This window comes from Cricetulus griseus, chromosome 2, assembly GCF_003668045.3.
Source record: "Cricetulus griseus strain 17A/GY chromosome 2, alternate assembly CriGri-PICRH-1.0, whole genome shotgun sequence".
Classification (NCBI taxonomy): domain Eukaryota; kingdom Metazoa; phylum Chordata; class Mammalia; order Rodentia; family Cricetidae; genus Cricetulus; species Cricetulus griseus.
In genome coordinates this window covers 180112173-180133298 of record NC_048595.1, presented here as the reverse complement: position 1 = coordinate 180133298, position 21126 = coordinate 180112173, and the positions used below count along the sequence as shown (strand labels likewise).

The window sequence follows — 21126 nt, the reverse complement described above, 5'->3', positions numbered from 1 at the left end:
AGCCCTTATTGGAAATTTTTGATATTTAAAGTATTCTAAATTTCAGAGTTGTTTAATGTCGTAAATATTTGTATATAAATTTCCAGTTGACTATCAGTAATCTCAAACTCTAAAATCCCTGGTGCTTGCTGGCTAGCTAGTCTTGCTGGATCAGTGAGCTCCAGGTTTAATAAATTATTCCATCTCAAAACAATAAGATAAAGAGTGACTGAGGAAGACACATGAGGTCAACCTCTGACCTATGCTTATGGGTGCATGTGTACACACACATACACATACACACACACACAAAAAAAATACCTTTATTTTATGCTTGCTACAAGATAGACTACACATTACTTTTTTACTTATGCTGAACAACTATTTTTTTAAGAATTACAATAGTTAATAGGAGAAAACTTTGAAATCATCTCTTTGCCTTTTTAAGCCTCAAGTCAGATTTTAGTTAGACACATGAATTTGCACAGAATATTTAAAATTTTACAGAACTAGTAAGCTAAAACTAGGCTTCTTTATCCATGATCTTCACTAAGTGGAACCTCTATTCCCTCTTTTCCTGCATCTCTCTTATTTTATTCCACCTTGGTTTACCTTCCTTCAAGTATCATATCCATGACCACAGCTGGAAATATTTTCTGAGGACATTCAGTTGTGCCTTTTGTTTATCTTTGCCACACCTTCAGAGGTGACAGCAGACCTCTTGCTGCGGCCCTACACCTGATTTACTTCTCTCCAGCTTGTTCTCTCTTCCTGAGCTCAGCCTCTCCAAGGACAGTTCCAGGCCAACTGTGTTGTCTCAAGTGTTTTTCTCTCTCTGCTTTTTCTAGCTTGGAGAATTCCCAGAGCATAATTTCCTGGGGTGATTTTAATTTGTCCTAAGGTATCTCTAGGGAGGCTATTCCATTGGGCTTCTTCCTTACCTCAGGGTGCTTCATGCGCTTCTTACTTCTCAATAGATCTCTGTGCTCAGTCTTTCCAAGAAACTTCACTTGAAATCATGGCACATGTATAATGAAGCGTTTTCTCTACACAGCCTTTGAAACATGGTAGCGGTTACTAAAACCTGAAGGCATGTGAGGGCGAGTTAATTAGAAGAGTTTTATAAGAACCCCAGATTCATGGCATGTTTTACTGACTCTTACAGGTTATGTGGAAGTTCTGGTGATACCTGCTGGAGCAAGAAGAATCAAAGTTGTGGAGGAAAAGCCGGCACATAGCTACTTAGGTAACAGGTGCTACTGTCTCACACAGGAGCTTAGTAGAAGTCCAGCTCCTCACTCCGTGACAAAGTTCTGTGTGTTTTTAGGTTCACACTTTGAACTTCCCAGAAAGTGTGTCTTCTAATATTAAGCAAGAGTTTCTCTTTCTCCAAGAGAGTCCATGAGCAAAAGCAATTTGGATTTCTGTTGAGAGAGTGTAAAGTACTTCCCAATGCTAACTCATGATAAAAACCTAAAACAAAGACACATTTAATGACTTTGTCATGCTTTATTCTAATTATATGCATATATAATGCAACCAATTAACACATTTATTTCATGTGTATACATGTGTGTTTGTGCAAAAACATATTATTCCATGTATGACTGCACAGATATTTTTTGTGTGTAATGATTATTTTAGAAATAGGATATCTTGTCACTTAAAAGAAGCCACTTATAGTTAAAACGATTTGTGTTGAGATTGTCTATCTTGCTTCACTATAGGAAAAGTCCACTATGGAAAAAATATCTTTAAAAATTTAAGCATTGCTTTCAGGAAATACTAGATTGAATATTTGGATATAACTTTATTACATATTTTTATTGATTATTCAGGAATTTCATATCATGCACCACACTCACACCCGCCTCCCAGTCTTCCCAGGTCCACCTCTCCACCTTGTAATCTGCCACACAAAAAAATTAAAAGGAGAAATCGAAAACAAGTCCAATTTGTGTTGTCCATATTTTAATTAGGTCAATTGGTAACTTTTTAATAGAACAGAGAAATTATCACAGATAGTAGAATCTAATAAGATGAAGTCAGACAAGGGACCAAACAGGATTTAAACACTGAGCTTTAAATTATCATTTAAAAATACCTTGGAAGCTAAAGTGATGTCCTTATTATTCTCAACCTAGCAATAAATGTCACAAAAGGAAAACCCTTTGCACATGGTGAACAAGCCTTCTTACATAATATTTCTACTCTTCAGTATAAAAAGTAGTCTAAACTTATCTTTGAATTATTTTTCCAATTAGGATTTGCTTCCATAGGAACTTGTGAGAAAAAAAAAGACAGTAAAAGATTTCCTTCTTTGGGGTATATGCCTAAGAGTGGAATTGCTGAAACTTGTGGTAGACTGATTCCCATTTTCCTGAGGAATCGCCATACAGATTTCCAAAGTGGCTGTATAAGTTTTCACTCCCATCAGCAGTGGAGGCGTGGATTTTTCTCCACATCCTCTCCAGTATAAGTTATCATTGGTGTTTTTGATTTTAGCCATTCTGACTGGAGTAATATGGTATCTCAGAGTTGTTTTGATTTGCATTTTCCTGATGGCTAAGGATGTTGAGCATTTTCTTATGTTTCTTTCAGCCTACTTTTAGATTCCTGTGTTGAGAATTCTCTACTTAGTTCTGTACCCCCACTCTTTAATTGGATTATCTGGTGTTTTGGAAATTAGCTTCTTGAGTTCTTTGTAAATTTGGAGATCAGCCTTCTGTTGGATATGGGGTTAGTAGGGGACACTGTAACCATGCCTGCTAGGGGCTGTTATTGGTAATTCCCTCATTAGGAGTTGGTGAATATCTTTTCCCATTCTGTGGACTGCCATTTTGTCTTACTGGCTGTGTCCTTTGCCTTACAGAAGCTTCTCAGTTTTAGGAGGTCCCATTTATTAATTGTCGATTTCTGTGTCTGAGCTACAGGTGTAATGTTCAGGAAGTTGTCTCCTGCACCAATTTGTTCAAGGGTACTTCCCACTTTTTCTTATAAGAGGTTCATTGTGGCTGGATTTATGTTGAGGTCTTTCATCCATTTGGACTTAAGTTTTGTGCATGGTGATAGACTTGGATCTATCTGCAGTCTTCTACATGCCAGCATCCAGTTATGCCAGCATCATTTGTTGGAGATGCTTTCTTTTTTCCATTGTAACAGTTGACACAAACTTAGGTACATAAAACAGCAGAAATAAATCTATCCTTCAGAGTTCTGGCATCCAGAAATCCAAAATTCTTTTCAGTGGACTAAATTAACGTGTCCACATATTCATTGTCTTTGGAAAAGCATGAAATGGCACCACTCAGTCCCCCTAGCTTCAGGTGAGTGCCAGCATTGCTTTGTTTATGGTAGCATCTTTCCACCAGCTGCCTCCATGGTCTGTTGCCTTTCCTTCAGTGTTTAAATCTGCCTGGGTGACCTCTTATAAAACAGTCATGATAGGTTTTAGGATCTCCATTGTGATTCAGGGCAATTTATCATACCATAGAAGGAAGTTCCCTCATCTTTGCAGGCTGCAATGACAAAACACAAGTGACTGGAAAGTCTATGAATTTTTCAGTTTTGGGAACTGGGCAATCTCACCTCTTTCCTGCTATTGATAGCTACACATACCTTTTTGTTATTGCTACTGTTGTTATTTAAAGAACACCCAGTCCAAATTTGAGTCTTATATCTGTCTTAAGTTCCTACTTTTGATTGTTGTCAGTTCTCAAGACATGTTTTCATCTAAATAGCACAAATTTGGTACCCCAGAAATCTAGTAAGTTTTGCTGTACATGTTGTCATGTAGCTCAAGTGCCTATGGTTACCTTTCTTACTAAGGCAATGAAGAGTGTAGAGTACAGGATGTAAGCAAGGTGACCAACAGAATCAACCCATCAGTAGAATAAGAAAGGGGAAAACAAGGGCTTCCAGAGACACTGAAGTAGTTAAATTGAAACATTGAAATGTGAGTCTGTGGTGAGCTAGTGAGCATTCAAGGGTGACTTCTAGGTTTTGGTGAGGAGTGATATAAAGCACATTGATGAGGAAAAAGAGAGTCACACAATGATAAGGACCTAGATTCTAAAGACCTGCCAGGGGATGTTTCATAAGCCAGTCTTCCAGGGCTCCTTTGGGTATAGGAAGGAAGTTGTAAGAAGTCTTCAAAGGTGATAAATTTGTGAAAATAGAACTTTGTCTGATTAATCTTTCTTAAACAATTCATATTGACATCAGTCTATATATTACTGCATAGGAGACATGTCACTTCCCAATACAATTATCCTTTCCATTACTCTTTCTTTAAATTAAATTCATCTACTATTGTCTTCTCTGAAGATTACAGCATTCTTTTGTTAATAATTGACCAATTAGCCTAAAATGAATAAACCATATGCTTTTATTTATAAAATCATTATAGCTTATGACTTCCAAAAAAGAGAAAAATAATCTCACAAAAGGCACTGCATCCAACTTTGCCTGCAATTTCATACACAGGGCATTAAAAGGGCAAACATCTCTAAAATTAATTTGAAATGAGCAAATAATTTGAAACAAAGCAATCCTCACTTTCAATAGTTACCTGTTAATTTGCTTAGTTTAAGATGCTGTAACAAAAAGCCACAGCCTGAGTGTGTTATAAACAATAGAATTTGCTTCTCACTGATCTTAAGGCTGGAAGTTGGAGCTCAGGAGACCAGTCTGATTGGGTTCTGATGAGGCCCTGTTATGAGCTAGAAATCACTGACTTCTGTTTCTTTACATGACAGAGAAAGAGGAAGCAATGTCTCTCAGGGCTCTTACAAGAACACTAACCTCATTTATGAAGAGAGTGCCATAATGACCTCAGCCAACTCTAATTAAGTCCAAGTGACCCACTTCCTAATCATATCACAATGTGGGGTCAGGTTTCAACATGGGAACTTGGAAAGGGCAAATATCAGCCTGTAACATGTCTGAGCAGGAGGGAAAGTAAGAAATCCTAAAAGGTCAAAACTAAAGAAAAGAACAAGAGCCTACTGAAGTACCACCTGAAGCTTTTCATCCAGTAACTGAAGTCAGACTCTGAGAATCACGGTGATGCTATAGAGAGAAAACAAAGGATGCTACAGAATAACCCTTGGAGGAGGCTTCCCCTCAATTTGGGACTTCAAAGGATTCCAAGTTTTGTGTGATGGAAAGGAAGGAATGTAATTAATTATACAGGAGTGGAGAAAAGGAGAAGGAAGTATCTACATTGACATTTGTCTGAAGTGGACATGGAAAATCAACTTCCCTGAGAATCTGCAAAGCAAAGCAAACCCACATATGTGTTGCACCCACTTCATCTAACTTTGAAGCCACAAACCCTTAGGATCATTTTTCTTAATGCAGTATCAACATCAGTGACATGTGTTAAGGGGAGCACTTTCTATAAGCAATCCTCCTTCAAACCAGACCTCAAAGAGGTCAGTAATTCAGCAGATGGAATATTAAAAATAACCCAGAAAACAAAAATAATATAGACACTGTGAACCAAACACCATATTGGATAAGATTATACACAATCAATATATGTTGTGTCACACACGGAAAGTATAAACAGAATTTCCTAAATAATAAGCTCATTTACCTTTTTTAGGAAACCATTAAGAAAGTAAAGAGAATAGCTATGATCTCAGACCGAATAATTCCACTTGGCTTCAAAACCCCATATTCCCAGAATATATAATAATGTAATTTTATGAGTATTTATATAGTCAAATAAGTATTCTTGAATAGTATAAGACAGTAACATATTTAAATATATTATCCATATTGACAAATAGCATTTTTAATGTATTTGAAGAATCCTGTATTGCCTCTGTAACCTAAGCTGTTTTGTTCTAAAATTAGTAACAGTTTTGCTTTGATGGCTAAACATTGTAGTCTTATTTTGGGAAGGCCTTTCTTTTCTTTTCTCCCCATATGAGTGATTGCTTTTTTATTGCCCCCATGGGAACCATCTCATTATATTTTTCATTTGAGTTCAGTGCCTTCACTTTCTGAGTCATCCTGAATGATTGCATAGCTTACAGCTCACAGAGATGGAGGTGTGTGCTTATTGGGAGCTCAACTGACATAGACTGTGAATGTGTGGTGAGCAATAGCATTCCTTATAGATTTTTTTAACACAGCGATTCTGCCTTCTCTTGAACCCTGAAGACTTAGACTCTATTCCCATAAACAATTATACATAACATAAACATATTTCATAAAAAAATTTTCTCTACTAAACATGAGACATTTTCTTTCTGTGAGGAATCCTTTCTACTAAAAGTAGATTGCATCCATCTTCCAAAATTCAAAATTCTCTACATGCTCCTTCTATTCAATCCCTGGAAGGATGACATGTGTTTCTTCTAGCACTTAATCATACCATTGTGAGGACTCTGTCTCAGCATGACTCTGGCATTGCAAGGCACCCCAGTTTCCCATAGGCCCTTCTGGAGCTAGCTTTGTGATTTGAAGCTGCCCTGCTTCCAAGACAAGCTTAGTCAGTCTTTCATTTGAGGGTGCGCTGCACATTCGCTTTAAAGAAAGCAGTTCTTATATTATTTATCCTGTGGATAAACTGCCATCTTCTGCCCATGATCAAAGACCTTGATATATAAGCCATTGTCAGACAGGGCAACAGTTGCAGGCCTTGGCGGAAAGGCTGAATTCTAGAATCCATAGACATCCGTACTGATGAGGCCAGAAAGGTAGGGTTTTGGATACAGGGACAAGAGCCAAATTAAGCTGCGATAAAAGCCTTTACTGGCCCTGGAGCCTTAGGGAAACTTTCTTTCTTTCTCTTAAAAATTCTTAATCTAAGAATATTTCATAAAATATATTCTGATCATATCTTTTCCTCTTCCAACTTTCCCAAATTCTCCCCACTGCCATACCTACCCATGTAAGCCTTACAAGTGTTCTCACAGTGTCTGTGAGTTCATACATGTATCAGCACTGTTGTTTCTGGAAGACATTGTTTTGTTTGGGAAGGCCTTTCAATCTCTATTCTTTTTTATTTATGTCATATATAGTTTTTATGAAACCCCCCACATAGATATTACAAATGAGATTATATATTTTCATATATTCTTTGACACTTGAAATTGTAATTTTGTAATTGTTTTCTGCAAGGAAAAATCTGTTTTGACTTGCCTTCTCAAAATAGTTGGCTCACAGCTGCTTCTGATATTTTCTTATTGCATCATCACCCAGGATGGTGTTTGGACTTTTATTTCTACTACTGTTATCTTGTGTATGGTTTTCTTGATTAGTTTATCAGTTATTTAGTCTCCAAATAACCAACTTTTGGTGTCACTGGTTGCTTCCACTGGTGATTTATTTCTGCTTGATTCGCTCCTTTGTTGTTTTCTTCCATGTGTTTTGAATTTTAATGGTTCCCGTGCCATAGATAAAAACAGAAGAGCAGCTTTAGCTTTCTTCTTTCCTGCTATGACACTTCAGAGCTACCAAAGCTTTAGCTGAATTCCACAATGTACTTTCAGTTTAAGTTACCATCATAGCCCCTTTGTGGTTTCTGCTTGCATCTATGAGTTAGGTTTGAATAGTCTTAATCTTCAATTATTTTGAGATAATTATGTAGATTTCTATTTAGTGTTTCTAGTGTTGAGTCTTAGGATACAAGAATATATTCAGTCAGGTGTGAATTGAGACTTGATTTATCACCTTTGGCCTAAAGGAGTTATTTTGAAATTTCCAGTTGCTGTCTTCATTGCCAGTACAATTCAAGCTTTCAACAAGCTTACATATATTCTTCTTGACTGATCAATTACAGAAAGAGGAATGGATTGTTCCCTACCTGAATTAAATCAGTGTTACTTTATGCATTTGATGCTTTATTATATATTTCGGAATGTTATATAACCTTGATAAATTTTATATATCATCTAAGAGTTTAGTGTGTGTGTGTGTGTGTGTGTGTGTGTGTGTGTGTGTGTGCAGCCAGTTGTGTCTTGCATTTATTTGTATTTAAGGCTGGATAAGCTATGGGGGTGAGTCCCTGGAGACTCTCAGCAGACATTATTAGCCTGTGGCTCTTTATCTAGAGATGGAATCTTGCAAGATTACAGCTGGTGTTGTCATTGTGCAGGTTTTATTTACACTGCCTTATTGTTGAGAGTTTATGGCTACAGCTTTCCTGCCATATGTAGAAAACACAACCTCACATCATATTCATCTGCCTATTGGTATCTCCCCTCCCTTTCCTCCATTATGTTCCCTGAAATTTACATTTAGGTGTGATGTTGTAGATGCATCAGTTGGTGCTGGGCATCCAACAATCAGTTCTCTGGATTTTGACCATTTGGGATTTCTGTAATGGTTTGCATCTGCTGCAAAAAGAGGCTTCATTGTTGAGGAGGAGAACTACATCTTAAGCAATTTTTAAAATGTTCACAAGTAACATTTTTTTTCTTTTTTTTCTGTCTCCTCTAACTATGTTTTCCCAATCACCATGTTACCTGTGTGTTTTTGGTCTCTCTCTCTCTCTCTCTCTCTCTCTCTCTCTCTCTCTCTCTCTCTCTCTGTCTGTCTCTGTTTCTCTCTGTCTCTCTCTCTCTTTCTCTATTTATCTCTCTCTCTGTGTGTGTGTGTGTGTGTGTGTGTGTGTATGTCTGTTTTCTTCCTGAGTTCCTTGCAATTTTTAAGATCTATGTATTTACAGATCTTTTAAAAGAAAACTAAAATATTTTTAAACATTGTGCTTTTAAATACTTTGTATGTCCTTGTTCCATTTTATGGAACTCTAGTCACTCCAGTGTCATCCATATGGCAGTTCCCACATATCTACCATGCTTTGTTTGTGCTCATTGGGTCTCTGTTCCCTGAGCTTTAGTTCTTTCCTATGAATGTGTCTTTGTCTAATATGTTTTTAATCCTGTTGATTAAGTTCAGTATTTGGTATGTTTTCCTGTTCTAAGACATTTGATTTGAATACTTTCCACCTACCATTGCTTTCCTGTATCACAGACTTTCCTACAGATGTGTGTGCATGTTTAAATTTACTAATTTAATTCACTTAATTCACTAGTTCTACTATATCTGAGATTCTTTAATCTCATTTTATTCCTGATGCCTCCCTAATTATTATAAGTCAATTTTGTGGTGGTCACACCCTCATCAAGTTTTCAGTTGGGTGGTGAACATGACTAACATAGCATGGATTAGTGACTGTTACATTTTCTTTATTACCAAGTCTACACTTCATTTTGCTAAAGAGTTAATTTATGTCATGATCAGCTGCACATGTTGAGACTGTTTTTAAAGTTTTGTCAGAGTTGACTCAGTTTGCTTTGATATGAGGTCTGCTAAATATTTTATTATTATTTATTTGGCCACCTGTCTTTTTAGATTCTCTATATTCAAAAGCAACTGACCTTGGAATTACCTACAATTTGTAATTTGCTCCATACTCATTTGAACTGAAAAGTTTAAAAGTCCTTAGGTTCTTGGCAGTTGTTCTTTTCCCAGTTTTGGAGAGCCACACCCTATTTATTTGAAGCTGAATATTCAGCTTTAAGGTCTAAGGTCCCCTGTGAATGCTTTAGAAGTTTTTCTTCTTGTTGTAATTCACTAGTCTCCAGTGCTCCATAAAACAGATGCTAACTGTCTTAGCCAGTGTGATCTCCATTTGTTCTGCCTCCCCCTCTCCATGAAGCCATCCCACTCTGTGCCCTGTATAAGATCAACCTCCCAGTGAGCAGTCTGGTAAATATCTTCAGGAAGACACGAAAATAATCATAGAGATTATACCAGCTTTGTTTTCCACCCTCAGTCATCAAAAGTTTGAAGACTGTTTCTCCACACACTGTCTAGTGAGAAGCAGAGAAGGTCCACTGATTGCCAGAAGCAAGATTTTCAAAAATATATTTTTAAGTTAATGCAGTTAAAAGAAAAAAGGTCAAGAAACACAATATGTAAAAGCTCCTGGTTCTGAATGAAATGACTCTTAAGCCAATAAATTGGGTGGATTTGCATGTATATGCATATGCCATTTTTTAGGAAATTTTGAAAGCCAAGACATGAATAGAATATGAATATAATATCCCATAAACCCCAAGGGGAGTTTTAAGGCATTTTTATTAAAGATTTTCAGGAACCATAAATTGATAATTGTAATCTGAGATATAAGCATGGAAGTGGAAAAATACTGATCCATGTACAACATTAGACAAAATATTTCTCAAAATATTTAATGTAATTTACAAAAAATATAAGCAAATGCTAAACCTTATAAACGTATCCCTTAATAGATTTCCTTTTTTCCCAAAAGCTTTAACATTGTCCAAGGTTTGTCCATTTGTTGGTTGTAATGGACATTGGCAATGTTTGAGATATTTCTAACAATATATTTTGCTATCAGTAAGGATTAACAATTAAACATTGATCTCATAAAACTGAGAGTGTGTATGCCTTTTTAGCTTTCCTTTATGATATTTTATGATAAGAACTATTTTGTAGAGAAGATTGACGCAGTAAATTTCAAACGTTCATAAGCTGACCTGAACAAGGGAGAGCTCTTGGCCCAGACTGATAGCTGGGAAGCCAGCATGGAACTGCTCCAGACCCCACAGATGTGGGTGTCAGTGAGGAAACCTCAGAAATCTATACAGCCCCTTTTAGTAGATCAGTACTTATTTCTAGCTTAGGAATGGACTTTGGGAGCCTATCCCACATAGAGGGATACTCCCTGAGCCTTCTAGCGAGGCTCAGTATGGGCCTAAGCCATATCCCAAAGGATATGACAGACTCAGAAGACCCCCTATGGAAGTCCTCACTCTCCCTGGGGAGTAGAAAGGGTATGGGATAGGTAGGGTGTTAGTTTGGGGGGCAGAGGAGGAGGGGAGGGAAAGGGAGTTGGAATTGACATGTAAAACAATCTTGTTTCTAATTCAAATTCAAAAATTCAAAAAAAAACTTTCATAAACTTGTTACCTATATTGATGGGAGTACATACAAGCAGCAGAGCAACTTTTGGTGGAGATAGAAGAGATATTTGAAACTCTTTTGACTTCAGTAGCAACAAGGCAAGTGACTTAGAATTTGTATAAGAGTAGGAAGATACATTGAATGCTTTTAACAAAATAAGGTCAAGAGCATATCCATCAGTAGTGTTGTTCACACTCATTTTCTACTTCATCATTTTATAGCTCTTCGAGATGCTAGCAAACAGTCGATAAACAGTGACTGGAAGATAGAACATTCTGGAACATTCAATCTAGCTGGAACTACAGTCCATTACATAAGACGAGGCCTGTGGGAGAAGATCTCTGCCAAAGGTCCTACAACCACACCTTTACATCTCCTGGTAAGAGGAAGAAATTCTAGTGTTGCAGAAAGCTTCTCATGGCAAAGAAATTGCTGATCACTTCCCTTTCCCCCTCCCTTCTTCACTTTTTCCTCTTCCCCCCTTGTCCTCTCCCCCTGTTGTTGAAATCAGAATAGTCAGATCAGCTTTTAAAAATGTTTAAGAAATACAATATTTGAAGGAACTCTAAAATACTTTAAATCATGGTATCTAAAAATAGTAGTCATTAAAAGTAAAGCAAACTGTTCTAGGGAATTAAAAAACTGACAGTGGAAATCAATCACCACCAAGAAATAAGGACATCTTTCCCCCTAAAAGCATCATTGCTAACCAGAATGGATATTCATCAAGACAAAGCCATAGCATGGGAGTACAGCAAGCAAAGTCCACTTAATGGGGCTCATCTGTGTCTGCAGAATGTACCTTTGATAACACATTGTTTTGAGAAGAAGGATTTGGTAAACGTATCTTAAGAGAACTCTCAGCTTCCTTACTGTGTTTCTCACTAGGCAAATGGATTAGTCTAAACTCTGAACACTACACAATTTCATATATTGGAACTGTGATGTTGTTCACCATGTAGCAAAAGCCTAAATGTGCATTAGGAGAGAATTGAAAGGGAAAGGACTAGAGTAGTGGGGTTGGGTCTGGGTTTCTGGGTTGTTCATGGGCTTTTTGTCAAGGCACTGAGAGCTAATGATTATGTATTCAGATGAGTGACTGTACAGATAGAGTGAGTTTTTATTCAATTGGCAAAAAGAAGTCTAAAATTCAAAGACCTCAACACCTCTCTGCACACCCATGCACAGAAAAGCACTCGAACACAATGGATTCTCTTGTTTTAGTGAGGTGTGTCACATTATTTAACATTTTCACAGCAGTTGAACTGGTCTTTATCTACCAACATCTCTATTGCTTCAGATCACACATTGGCTCATTGTTCATCTTATCTCGATGGACCTATTATTTGGGGCTCTTTTTAGATGTGTCTTCTGATGCACCTGGTTTAGGTCAGAACCTGAGACCTACTTATTTTCCACAACTCCTTTCTGACATCACTGCTGCTGGTTCAGAAACTGTGATTTGAATTTCCCGGCTTCATATATCTGCAGTCGGTTTGCTTTAACAGGAATAAAAAGGCCAAAATGAGCTCTGTGTGTGTGCTTTCTGTTCAGCATAAATAATGCATTCACTGGGTACTATGGATAGGAAGCTGACCAGGGGACTTTGCATTTGATCGAAGAATTTAATACACACAATTACCCTGTGTAACAAAGTTAAACAATATGTGCAATGTTGTCAAACATGATTTCATTTTCACTAAGATTTAGTGCTTAGATCTGTCTCTTCTGTGTAAATCTTGGCTTGTAAATGTATATTGTCTCCTTACAGTTCCTTTGCATCCTATTTGATAATTTCAGTTAGAAGATGGTCTCTGTCCTATGCTGTCTAGAGAAACAAACAAAAAATATCTAAATCATAGGGAAAATACTTCTTTGACTAAATGCTATGCAATAACATCAATAGCAAGCTTTTTTTAATGATGATATTAAAAAACACTATTGGCCTGCGTTCTATAACCACATATATGAATTTTAACCTACTTAAGAACAAGACTGAGACATGTAACACCCTTTGTTTACAGTCTGAAAACAGCACATGCCAGACCCCAGAGTCAGAGACTTTTCTTACAGCAGCAGAGCCTTTAATCTGACTAGTAATGCCAAGGCTTTTCCTGGAATCATGGATCATAATTAGATCAGTGAACTAGGTCCAAAAGAAGGTATGTGTGTGACCTGGGTTTATTTGGTAATCCAAAGGAAACAGTAATTCTGAGATACTTCTCCTTAATGACTATTGCAGATTGAAAACTGGTACTGACTTGAAAGACGATGTCTTCTGCTGCCATGCCTCAATATGTGCCCTTGACGGTAGCATGCTCACACTTTCCTGTTGCAAAGGATTCTACCAAAGTCAAATGGTTTATGAAAGAGCCCCGTGGTCCTGTGGTCAATCACTCAATTTTGAATGGTATTAGATGTTCAATGCAGTTTGAACTTCTATCATTGAAAAGGTGGCTCATGGGAAAACAGGACTATTTTCATGTAATTAAATAGGGTGGCAAATAGCTGTTATTGGTAATGGTTATTTTTTCCAAATTTAAAGTTACATGATAGTATTGCCACAACAATAAAAAAATGCAAACTTTCACTCTTTTTTATTAGGTTGAAAGTAACTTATAATTGGCCACATCTAATGAAATATTTAAGTCAAAATCAGAACTGTGATGTAATGTCCAGTAGGTTTCAGATTTGAAAACGTAAAAAACTACTAATTATATCATTGAAATATGTTTATAAAATCAATACACTAGCTGCACAAGTCACACATCAAATATGTTGTGACACTTCTATCAATATGTTGGACAAAACCTGAGAGAAAGTAAGGAAGTTTATTTGAAATATCCATACTTAATCTTAAGTGACTTTGAAAGTTGTATTAATTCTGAATCACACATAATTATAACTATTCTAGACAATGATTAAATATTCAATATGCCTCTCCAAACACATAATTTAAAAATATTGGTAGAAATTAATGTACCAACTGTTTGCACAGATTGTCAGATCCATAGACATGGCATATTTCATATGGTTATTTAAAATATTTCATGAAAAATTTTTTCTAAAACATACACATTCATTCTCCTTTGTTTAAAATATGTGCAAAGACACATAAATGTTTTATATATAATGTATGTATATTATACATGTATTATTTTGGTATAAAATCCATGATGATCCCATTCTGACCTTGACATTGGATACCAGTGAAAACCAAAATGGCACAGTGTGGACTCAAAGTCATGCCCATTGACCCATTATAGTTTACTAAACTCTTTTGCATAACTGTGCTGTTATTATTCTAATCTTGATTTAAATCCATTTAAATATACATATTGCCCAAATTGTAAACATCCAGGGAACAAAAATACCATCCTTCTAATGATTCAGAAGTTCACTACCATTATTAGCGGTTATCTTCAGTCTCCATCTTTACCCTGTCTTAGATAGGGTTTCTATTCCTGTCATAAAACATTGTGAACAAAAGCAGCATGTGTAAGAAATGGTTTAATTCAGGTTACAACTCTCAGGTTACACTCTGTTGCTGAGGGAAGTCATGGTAGGAACTGAAGACAGGAACTTGGAGATGGGAATTGAAGTTGAGGCCATGGAGGAGTGTTGCTTACTGTCTGGTCCTCCTAGCTTGCTCAGCCTGCTTTCCTACATAACAAAGGAGCACCTCTCAGGGTGCCACCACCCACAGTAGGCTGGGCCCTCCCATATCCATGGTCAATCTAGAAAGCCCTATAGGCTTGCCTGCAGACCATTCTGGTGCAGATATTCTCTCAACTGAGGGTCTGTCTTCTCAAATGACTCTAGCTATATCAAGTTGGCACAAAACTGGGAAACACACCCCATATTGACTAAGTAACTTTCTTTCTTTTCTTTCCATAAGTGTTGGAAATCCCCAGTTTATTTTATAACTTAACATCAGAGGCTGCACATATCTCTGCTCCTAGAACACATAAACACACCAAAATGGCATCATATACATATATCATGCTTTGGGAAATGGTCTGCCAAATCAACAGAAAATGATCAGGTATTCCTGGCTGCATTCAAGTGAGCTTTCATCATGATGCATTTAGCTTACAGGTGATTCTCCAGTCTTTGAAAAAAATCCGACATTTTAAAACTAATGTCTGCTGTGAATTAAAGGTATATATGTTCATTGTGCTATTAGTATTTTTGAGTGTCAATATATTTGTAGATCCCCTCATTGGATGTGCTCTGGGTTAAATAGTATTCCTTATTACTCTATATGCCACAGGTACTGCTGTTTCAGGATCAGAGCTATGGTCTTCACTATGAATATACAGTTCCATCAGACCCACTTCCAGACAACCAGAGCTCTAAGGACCCAGAACCCCTCTTCATGTGGACCCATGCAGGCTGGGAGGATTGCAACGCCACATGTGGAGGAGGTGATGAATTTTAAAACTTCTGTCTTTTCAAAACCTCAAACAGTTGTTTTCTGATTAACCACTGATAATTACAATAGACCTGAAATATCCAATTTACATTCTAGAACCCATAAAGGTTTGTAAACTTTGTTCTTACTATGTGTGTACTGGAGGAACATCTGAACTATTTCAAGGGAAAAAAAAATCTTAAACTGAAAAGGTTACTCACCTTTGTTCCATTTTGCGCCATAAGACTGGTTGTTATATTTATTAAATAAAGAGTAATGTGTTTAATTGTAGCATACCAGGTTCCAGACACACCATTCAGGCGGTGATGTACATTCTATCACTACTAGCATCTCATTAAAAACTTTCAGCAAAGTAGCCAGAAGAAGTCAGAGAGTCAACACCTTTCACTGTAGACTCAACTAATAGAAAATATCTTGCAGTAATTCTACCAAAGCAAATGAAAGACTTGTATGATAAAAAAAATAAAACACTGAAGAAGGAAATTGAAGAAGGTTTCAGAATACGGAACAATTCCTCCTACGCTCATGGATTGGTAGGATTAATATATGTATATGATCAAAATATATTACATTCATGTATAAAAATTCCAAATCTACCATATGAAAAGGGGGAAAGGAAAATAATTGAAGTCAGGAACACTAATTCAATCCATGTCATGGAAAGAAGAGACAAGAAAATGTGGCAGTAACTGTAGGGGATGAAATTCAAAGGACTTCTTTTCATTGTTGGTTCCAACGAGACACATTACATACCATTGTTTGTCAATATGCATTGATGAAGAGAGATCGAGAAATTGCTGGAACACTATCCAGATGGAACAGGGAGGAATGAAATGAGTAATTGTGTTGGCTTTACAAAACTGTAGACAGCCTATCACTAGACACAAGAAAACAACTATTTTTGGGAACATACAATAGTTCATTTTCAGCTATGTCCATTTTCCCCACAAAAGCCACTTTGCTGAGAGTGAGGGTGACAAGGGATATCGAGGAGCTTTGAAAAGAGGAATAGGAAGTGACTGCTTAGAAAAAGACAGGAAGAATGGGATTGTTATAAATTGCCTGGGTAGGGATATTTATTTAGGTCAGATTGCAAATCATGGGTCGTCAAGAAGTTTATCAAGGGCTACTCTTGGGCATATTTCATAGCTCTCAACATCTAACAGCAGCCAGTGGCTGGAAGGAGGTAGGAACAGCAACAGTAGATTCTCTTATGAAGGCCTTGGTGGTAGCACTTTTTACTCCTCCAGTGTGGTGGTTTGAAGGACAAGTCACCCATAAGTCTCAGGCATTTGAATGCATGGTCTCCATTTCGTGCTGAAGAAATGTCACCAGGGACAACTTTCAGTCTTTAAAAATCACATTCATTCCCAGTTAGATCCCTCTGCCTCCTGGTTGCAGTTCAGGATATGTGCTCTCAGCTGCTGCTACAGCCACCTACTACCTGTTCCCTCCACCCAACCATCATGGATTCTAACCCTCTGATACCATAAGCACCAAATAAACTCATCTATAAGTTTCCCTGGTCATAATGTTTTGTCAAAGCAACAGAAAAGTAAACAATACAACTAGTAAGTGCCAACTCCTCCATCATGTCCAGTGCTCAGTGTTATAGCATGTGAGCCTGAACTAGTAGACATTTTGCCCTAAAGACTTAGCAGTTCCCTGGAACTCTTTTAGTGACCAGGACTTGCAGGTTCTCTTCTATGGCTTCTTATATCCTTCTATCCTTCAGCCACCTTTTTACATCCCCTCTATTTCCACTGTCTCTCTTGTTCTTGCTGTGGCTGCTCTCTCAAACTATTCAACTGCTGCTTGTTATAGCTGCTGTCATTACCTGCCATGTAGGAGACCACTACTTCAGGTCCTTCCCTACTGGTGCTATTGCTGCTGCTGTTGGCTGACAGTCTTGAGACCTCTAATTGCAGCTGTCACTACTTCTAGATAGTCTTGTGCTTTTGTGGGTTGGTATGTTAATTGCTTGTCTGTCATTGCTGGGTCTTTCTTGATCTTTTGTATTAGAAGTGGGCAAGAGCTCACCATTCAAGATAATCTTTCTGATTGGGGATGTGCTTCTGTGTGTTTGTCTTACTGGATGATAAGTAAAATACTGTTTGGCCAATGAGGCAGCAAGTTAGGCAGGACTAGGAGTCAAAGAGGATTCTGGGAAATGTAGCAGAGAAATGATGTTCCAGGCAGGAAGTGACATAGCAAGGAGACTCATATTTAAAAAGGAGAAACAGGCACCTGCTCCAGCTGTGCCATGTGAGCCACCAGCAAGAGAGGGTGTCAGTGAAAGGCATCCTGTATAAGTCTCATAAAATATATAGATTTATGATAATTAAGACTGAGCTTGAGAAATCCTAGTCATTGGCCAAGCAGCTTTGAACCTAATACAAGTTTCTGTGTATTCATTTAGGCCCTAACTCGGGTGGGCGGCTGGCATAAAGCCCACACATGGCAGTGGAGCTCGGTGGCTTTTGGCAGAAAGATTTATCGTAACATCTTTCTATTAGGACTAATGTTGCAATGCCACAAGGGGCCTCATCAGAGAGTGTTTCACACCCATCTCTCAAGGGAGCTGAACAATTCTCTATAAAAAGAATTGGTGTTTTCCTCAACCACAGAAGACTCTCGTGCAAATGAAGATTTCTTTTTACTCCAATCATGACATTATCCTTTCTTCAGTGACAGCAGTCCCTCCACTAAGCCAGTAGGGAAATGGCCCTTCTAAATGGCTTAGGGTGACCTAGAGCTCAGTAAGCCTGGTGATATCGAAAAGTCAGTATAAAGTGTTTCAAACAGTCCTTGATGGACTTCACATTAGGTGAGCAAAATAGTTAAGGTCATTGTGTTTCTTTAAGGTCTTCATAATATGTTCAAAATATCCATGCTGGCATCAGAGTATTCTGGATGGCGGAGAGCTAGAACTTTTCTCAAAGATGGAAAGTAGAGTGATCAGATTTCATAATGTTAGGGACTCAGGTTGCCCTATTCACCAGTGTCTTTACTCATTTACTGGAAAATGAGCATCAAAAGGGGTCACTTACAATGAGAATTTAAATTATCATTGACACTGAGTGATTTTAACTGAGTTTATTAGTGCTTTAGTGATGCTTAACATTTGGCCAGTGTCCCAGGGAGAGGCTAGTCCTTTCATCTGCTTCATAATGGGAACATGTATTTTGGTCTGTAGTAGCACTAATGGTCCAGTTGAATTCCAGGTCATGAATTTATCATGACTTCAGTCCCTGTGATGGTGCAGAACCTTCTGGCTGTGTACAGTTTACAAATACTCTTAGAGAACAAAATTGGGAGTAGGCAAGTGAATATCATAAAGTAAGAAATAAGTAAGTGATGGCATGAGACTGTGTGTGTTGAATGCAAATGGTTGTATGGAGAGGAAATTAAGGATGCTCCCACTTGAAGGAAATTGAAGAGATGATAAAGTTGGTTATAGGACCTGTTTGGATTTTATTAATTGCCAGATTCCATGCACTAACAAGATGGGAACATAAGAGATGATGGAAAATATAGAAAAGGTTATGGAAGTTACAAACAAGACTTAATGGGATGACAAAGGGATTATTGTCACCATCTAAGGGAAAAATCAAGATTGTTGGGAAGAAAAGAGGACAAGGAGCTTAGAATGTGATGCTGGGAAAATCATTCAAGTATTATAATACTAGGATTTTTTTTAGAAGTGTCAAAAGCAAAACCCTGGGAGCCAACATCCACAAGCAATGAAAAGAATGACCCAGAGGGTGTCATTTGACTATGTGAAGAGTGAGGCTATAGTAGTAAAAAACAGAGATTTGGGAAAGACAACTTGAACAGCGTCTTGTTGAAAATTCTAAAGCCAACACCCATATTATCTAGATCTAAAGTGTACTGATTATAAACAAGAAAATGTTTCTGTCATCGAAGGAAGCATGAAGAACAAGAACAAAACACAGTATGTTAAGAAAGCACAGAGGCTCAGAGAGCATCCAAAGGCACAGAGAGCAAGAGACACACAGGGATTCCATGCCCTTGCCCTTGCCCTCTGGGTCCTTCACAGCAAAAGCAACACAGGACAGGCAGGGGGAGATTTTACATAATACAAATTACTCTGAAGGTGAACTCCAACAAACAATTCCAGATCTTGAATTCCATCCACTGCTTGAATGGAAATTTCTCAGCTGTCATCAATGCCATGGGAATGTTTTCTTTCTTGCTGGGCCCCACTGTCACCATCCCTCAGTTACCCAGTTCTAGCCTGGCATCTCATCTCCACCCAAGTCTGCAAGTCTCTATTCCTCTTTTTGTCACTTCTTCACAGGACCATCTCCATTGAGGGATTCTGCTCCCATCCAGCAGACTGTGTGTGTGAAAGCACCAACAGAGGCAAACAGCCCCAAATGAAAATGTGCACTTGCAAATTGTCTTTAATAGAAATTTGGGTATCCAATCATGCCTGCAGTCTGCGTTCCAGCAGCTATCCCATGGTGGTGGTAGGGGATGAAATGGGAAACAATAAAGCAACTGAAAATCCACCTCATAGCTGAGAAATCAGTCATTAAAACCTATTTACATATAACAATATAGACAGGAAAGGACTTACCCATTGTCAGATAAAGGGAACCTTCCTTTTGATTGTTTGTCAAGGAGACCCCCCTAAACAATATGTACTATTTTTGTTGCCCTTGCTTGCCTCACAATATTTGAAGGCAAACTCCTATTGCTGAAGTCACCACACACTTTAGACACAAGACTTAGAGAATTCAAGCTGTAGATGATCTGGAAGCCTTTTCCTGGGGCCTGGTTCTTATAATTTTGAAAGGTGATGCGCAGCTGCCCAAGGGAGAAAACAAATGTTAATTCAATGACTATTGTGCCAAGATTACCCCAGTGGGGAAATGCGGCACTTTTATCATAGCCAACAATTGACTTATTGAATAGAGCTCCTGTTCAATGAGAATAAGTCCATTCCTGGTACTGGAAACATAGCCAGTTATCCCCAATGAAGTCACAGATTTTAGAGAAAAATCTGTTATTGCCATTTTCCTAAACTGATATTATTTTGATTTGCATTCTAAGTAATATCCTTAGGCCCATAGGTAAACATGGCTTGTATACCTAAAGAAAAACAAAACTAAAAAAAAAAAAAAACTTACATGAGTAAGAGGAGGATGATCAATGATCTACAACTGGTCAAAATGTAAAGAGGAGGTTCTAATGAGACATATCCCTCACAGGCTCACACATTTGTACACTGGGTTTTGATTAGTGGAATTGTCTGGGGATATTATGGAACCTTTAGATAGATCCTTGCTGGGGGAAGTGTGTAACTAGTCATAGGCTTTGAGAGTGTATAGCCTTGCTGCCCTTTAGTTCATACTTTGCTTTATATTTGTGATGGAAGATGTGATGCCTTAGCTTCCCACTGCAGCACTGTGCTTACTGCTTATTGCCGTACTTCCTTACCATAAAGGACTGTTATTCTTCTGGTACTACAAACCAAAACAAACACTTTCACGATAATTTGTTTTGGGTCAGAGTATTTTATTACAATAGAATAGTAACTAGTGAAGAAGGTAATTGTGGGATGGTCAACCCTAGTTGAAACATCTGTAATGTAACCCCACATCTAAAGCACAGAGAACATCCTGGAAGAGTTGTAAGAATTTAAGTTGGAGAACCAGGATGCCAACTGTGAGGTCCTGTCTTCTGGACATGACATAGGACCTGCATCCTTGAAATCTCAACAATACCATTGCCTAACG

The 21126-nt window shown here is 37.8% G+C and overlaps 1 protein-coding gene across 1 annotated transcript in view; it reads left to right on the top strand.

The window, feature by feature from the left end:
* Window positions 1-21126, top strand: part of Adamts19 (ADAM metallopeptidase with thrombospondin type 1 motif 19) — a 170420-nt gene that overhangs the window by 119870 nt on the left and 29424 nt on the right. The window contains exons 16-18 of the mRNA XM_027400942.2: window positions 1145-1225; window positions 11148-11305; window positions 15200-15353. Of these exons, the coding sequence (XP_027256743.1) occupies window positions 1145-1225; window positions 11148-11305; window positions 15200-15353 (393 nt within the window). The remainder of the gene's footprint in view (window positions 1-1144; window positions 1226-11147; window positions 11306-15199; window positions 15354-21126) is intronic.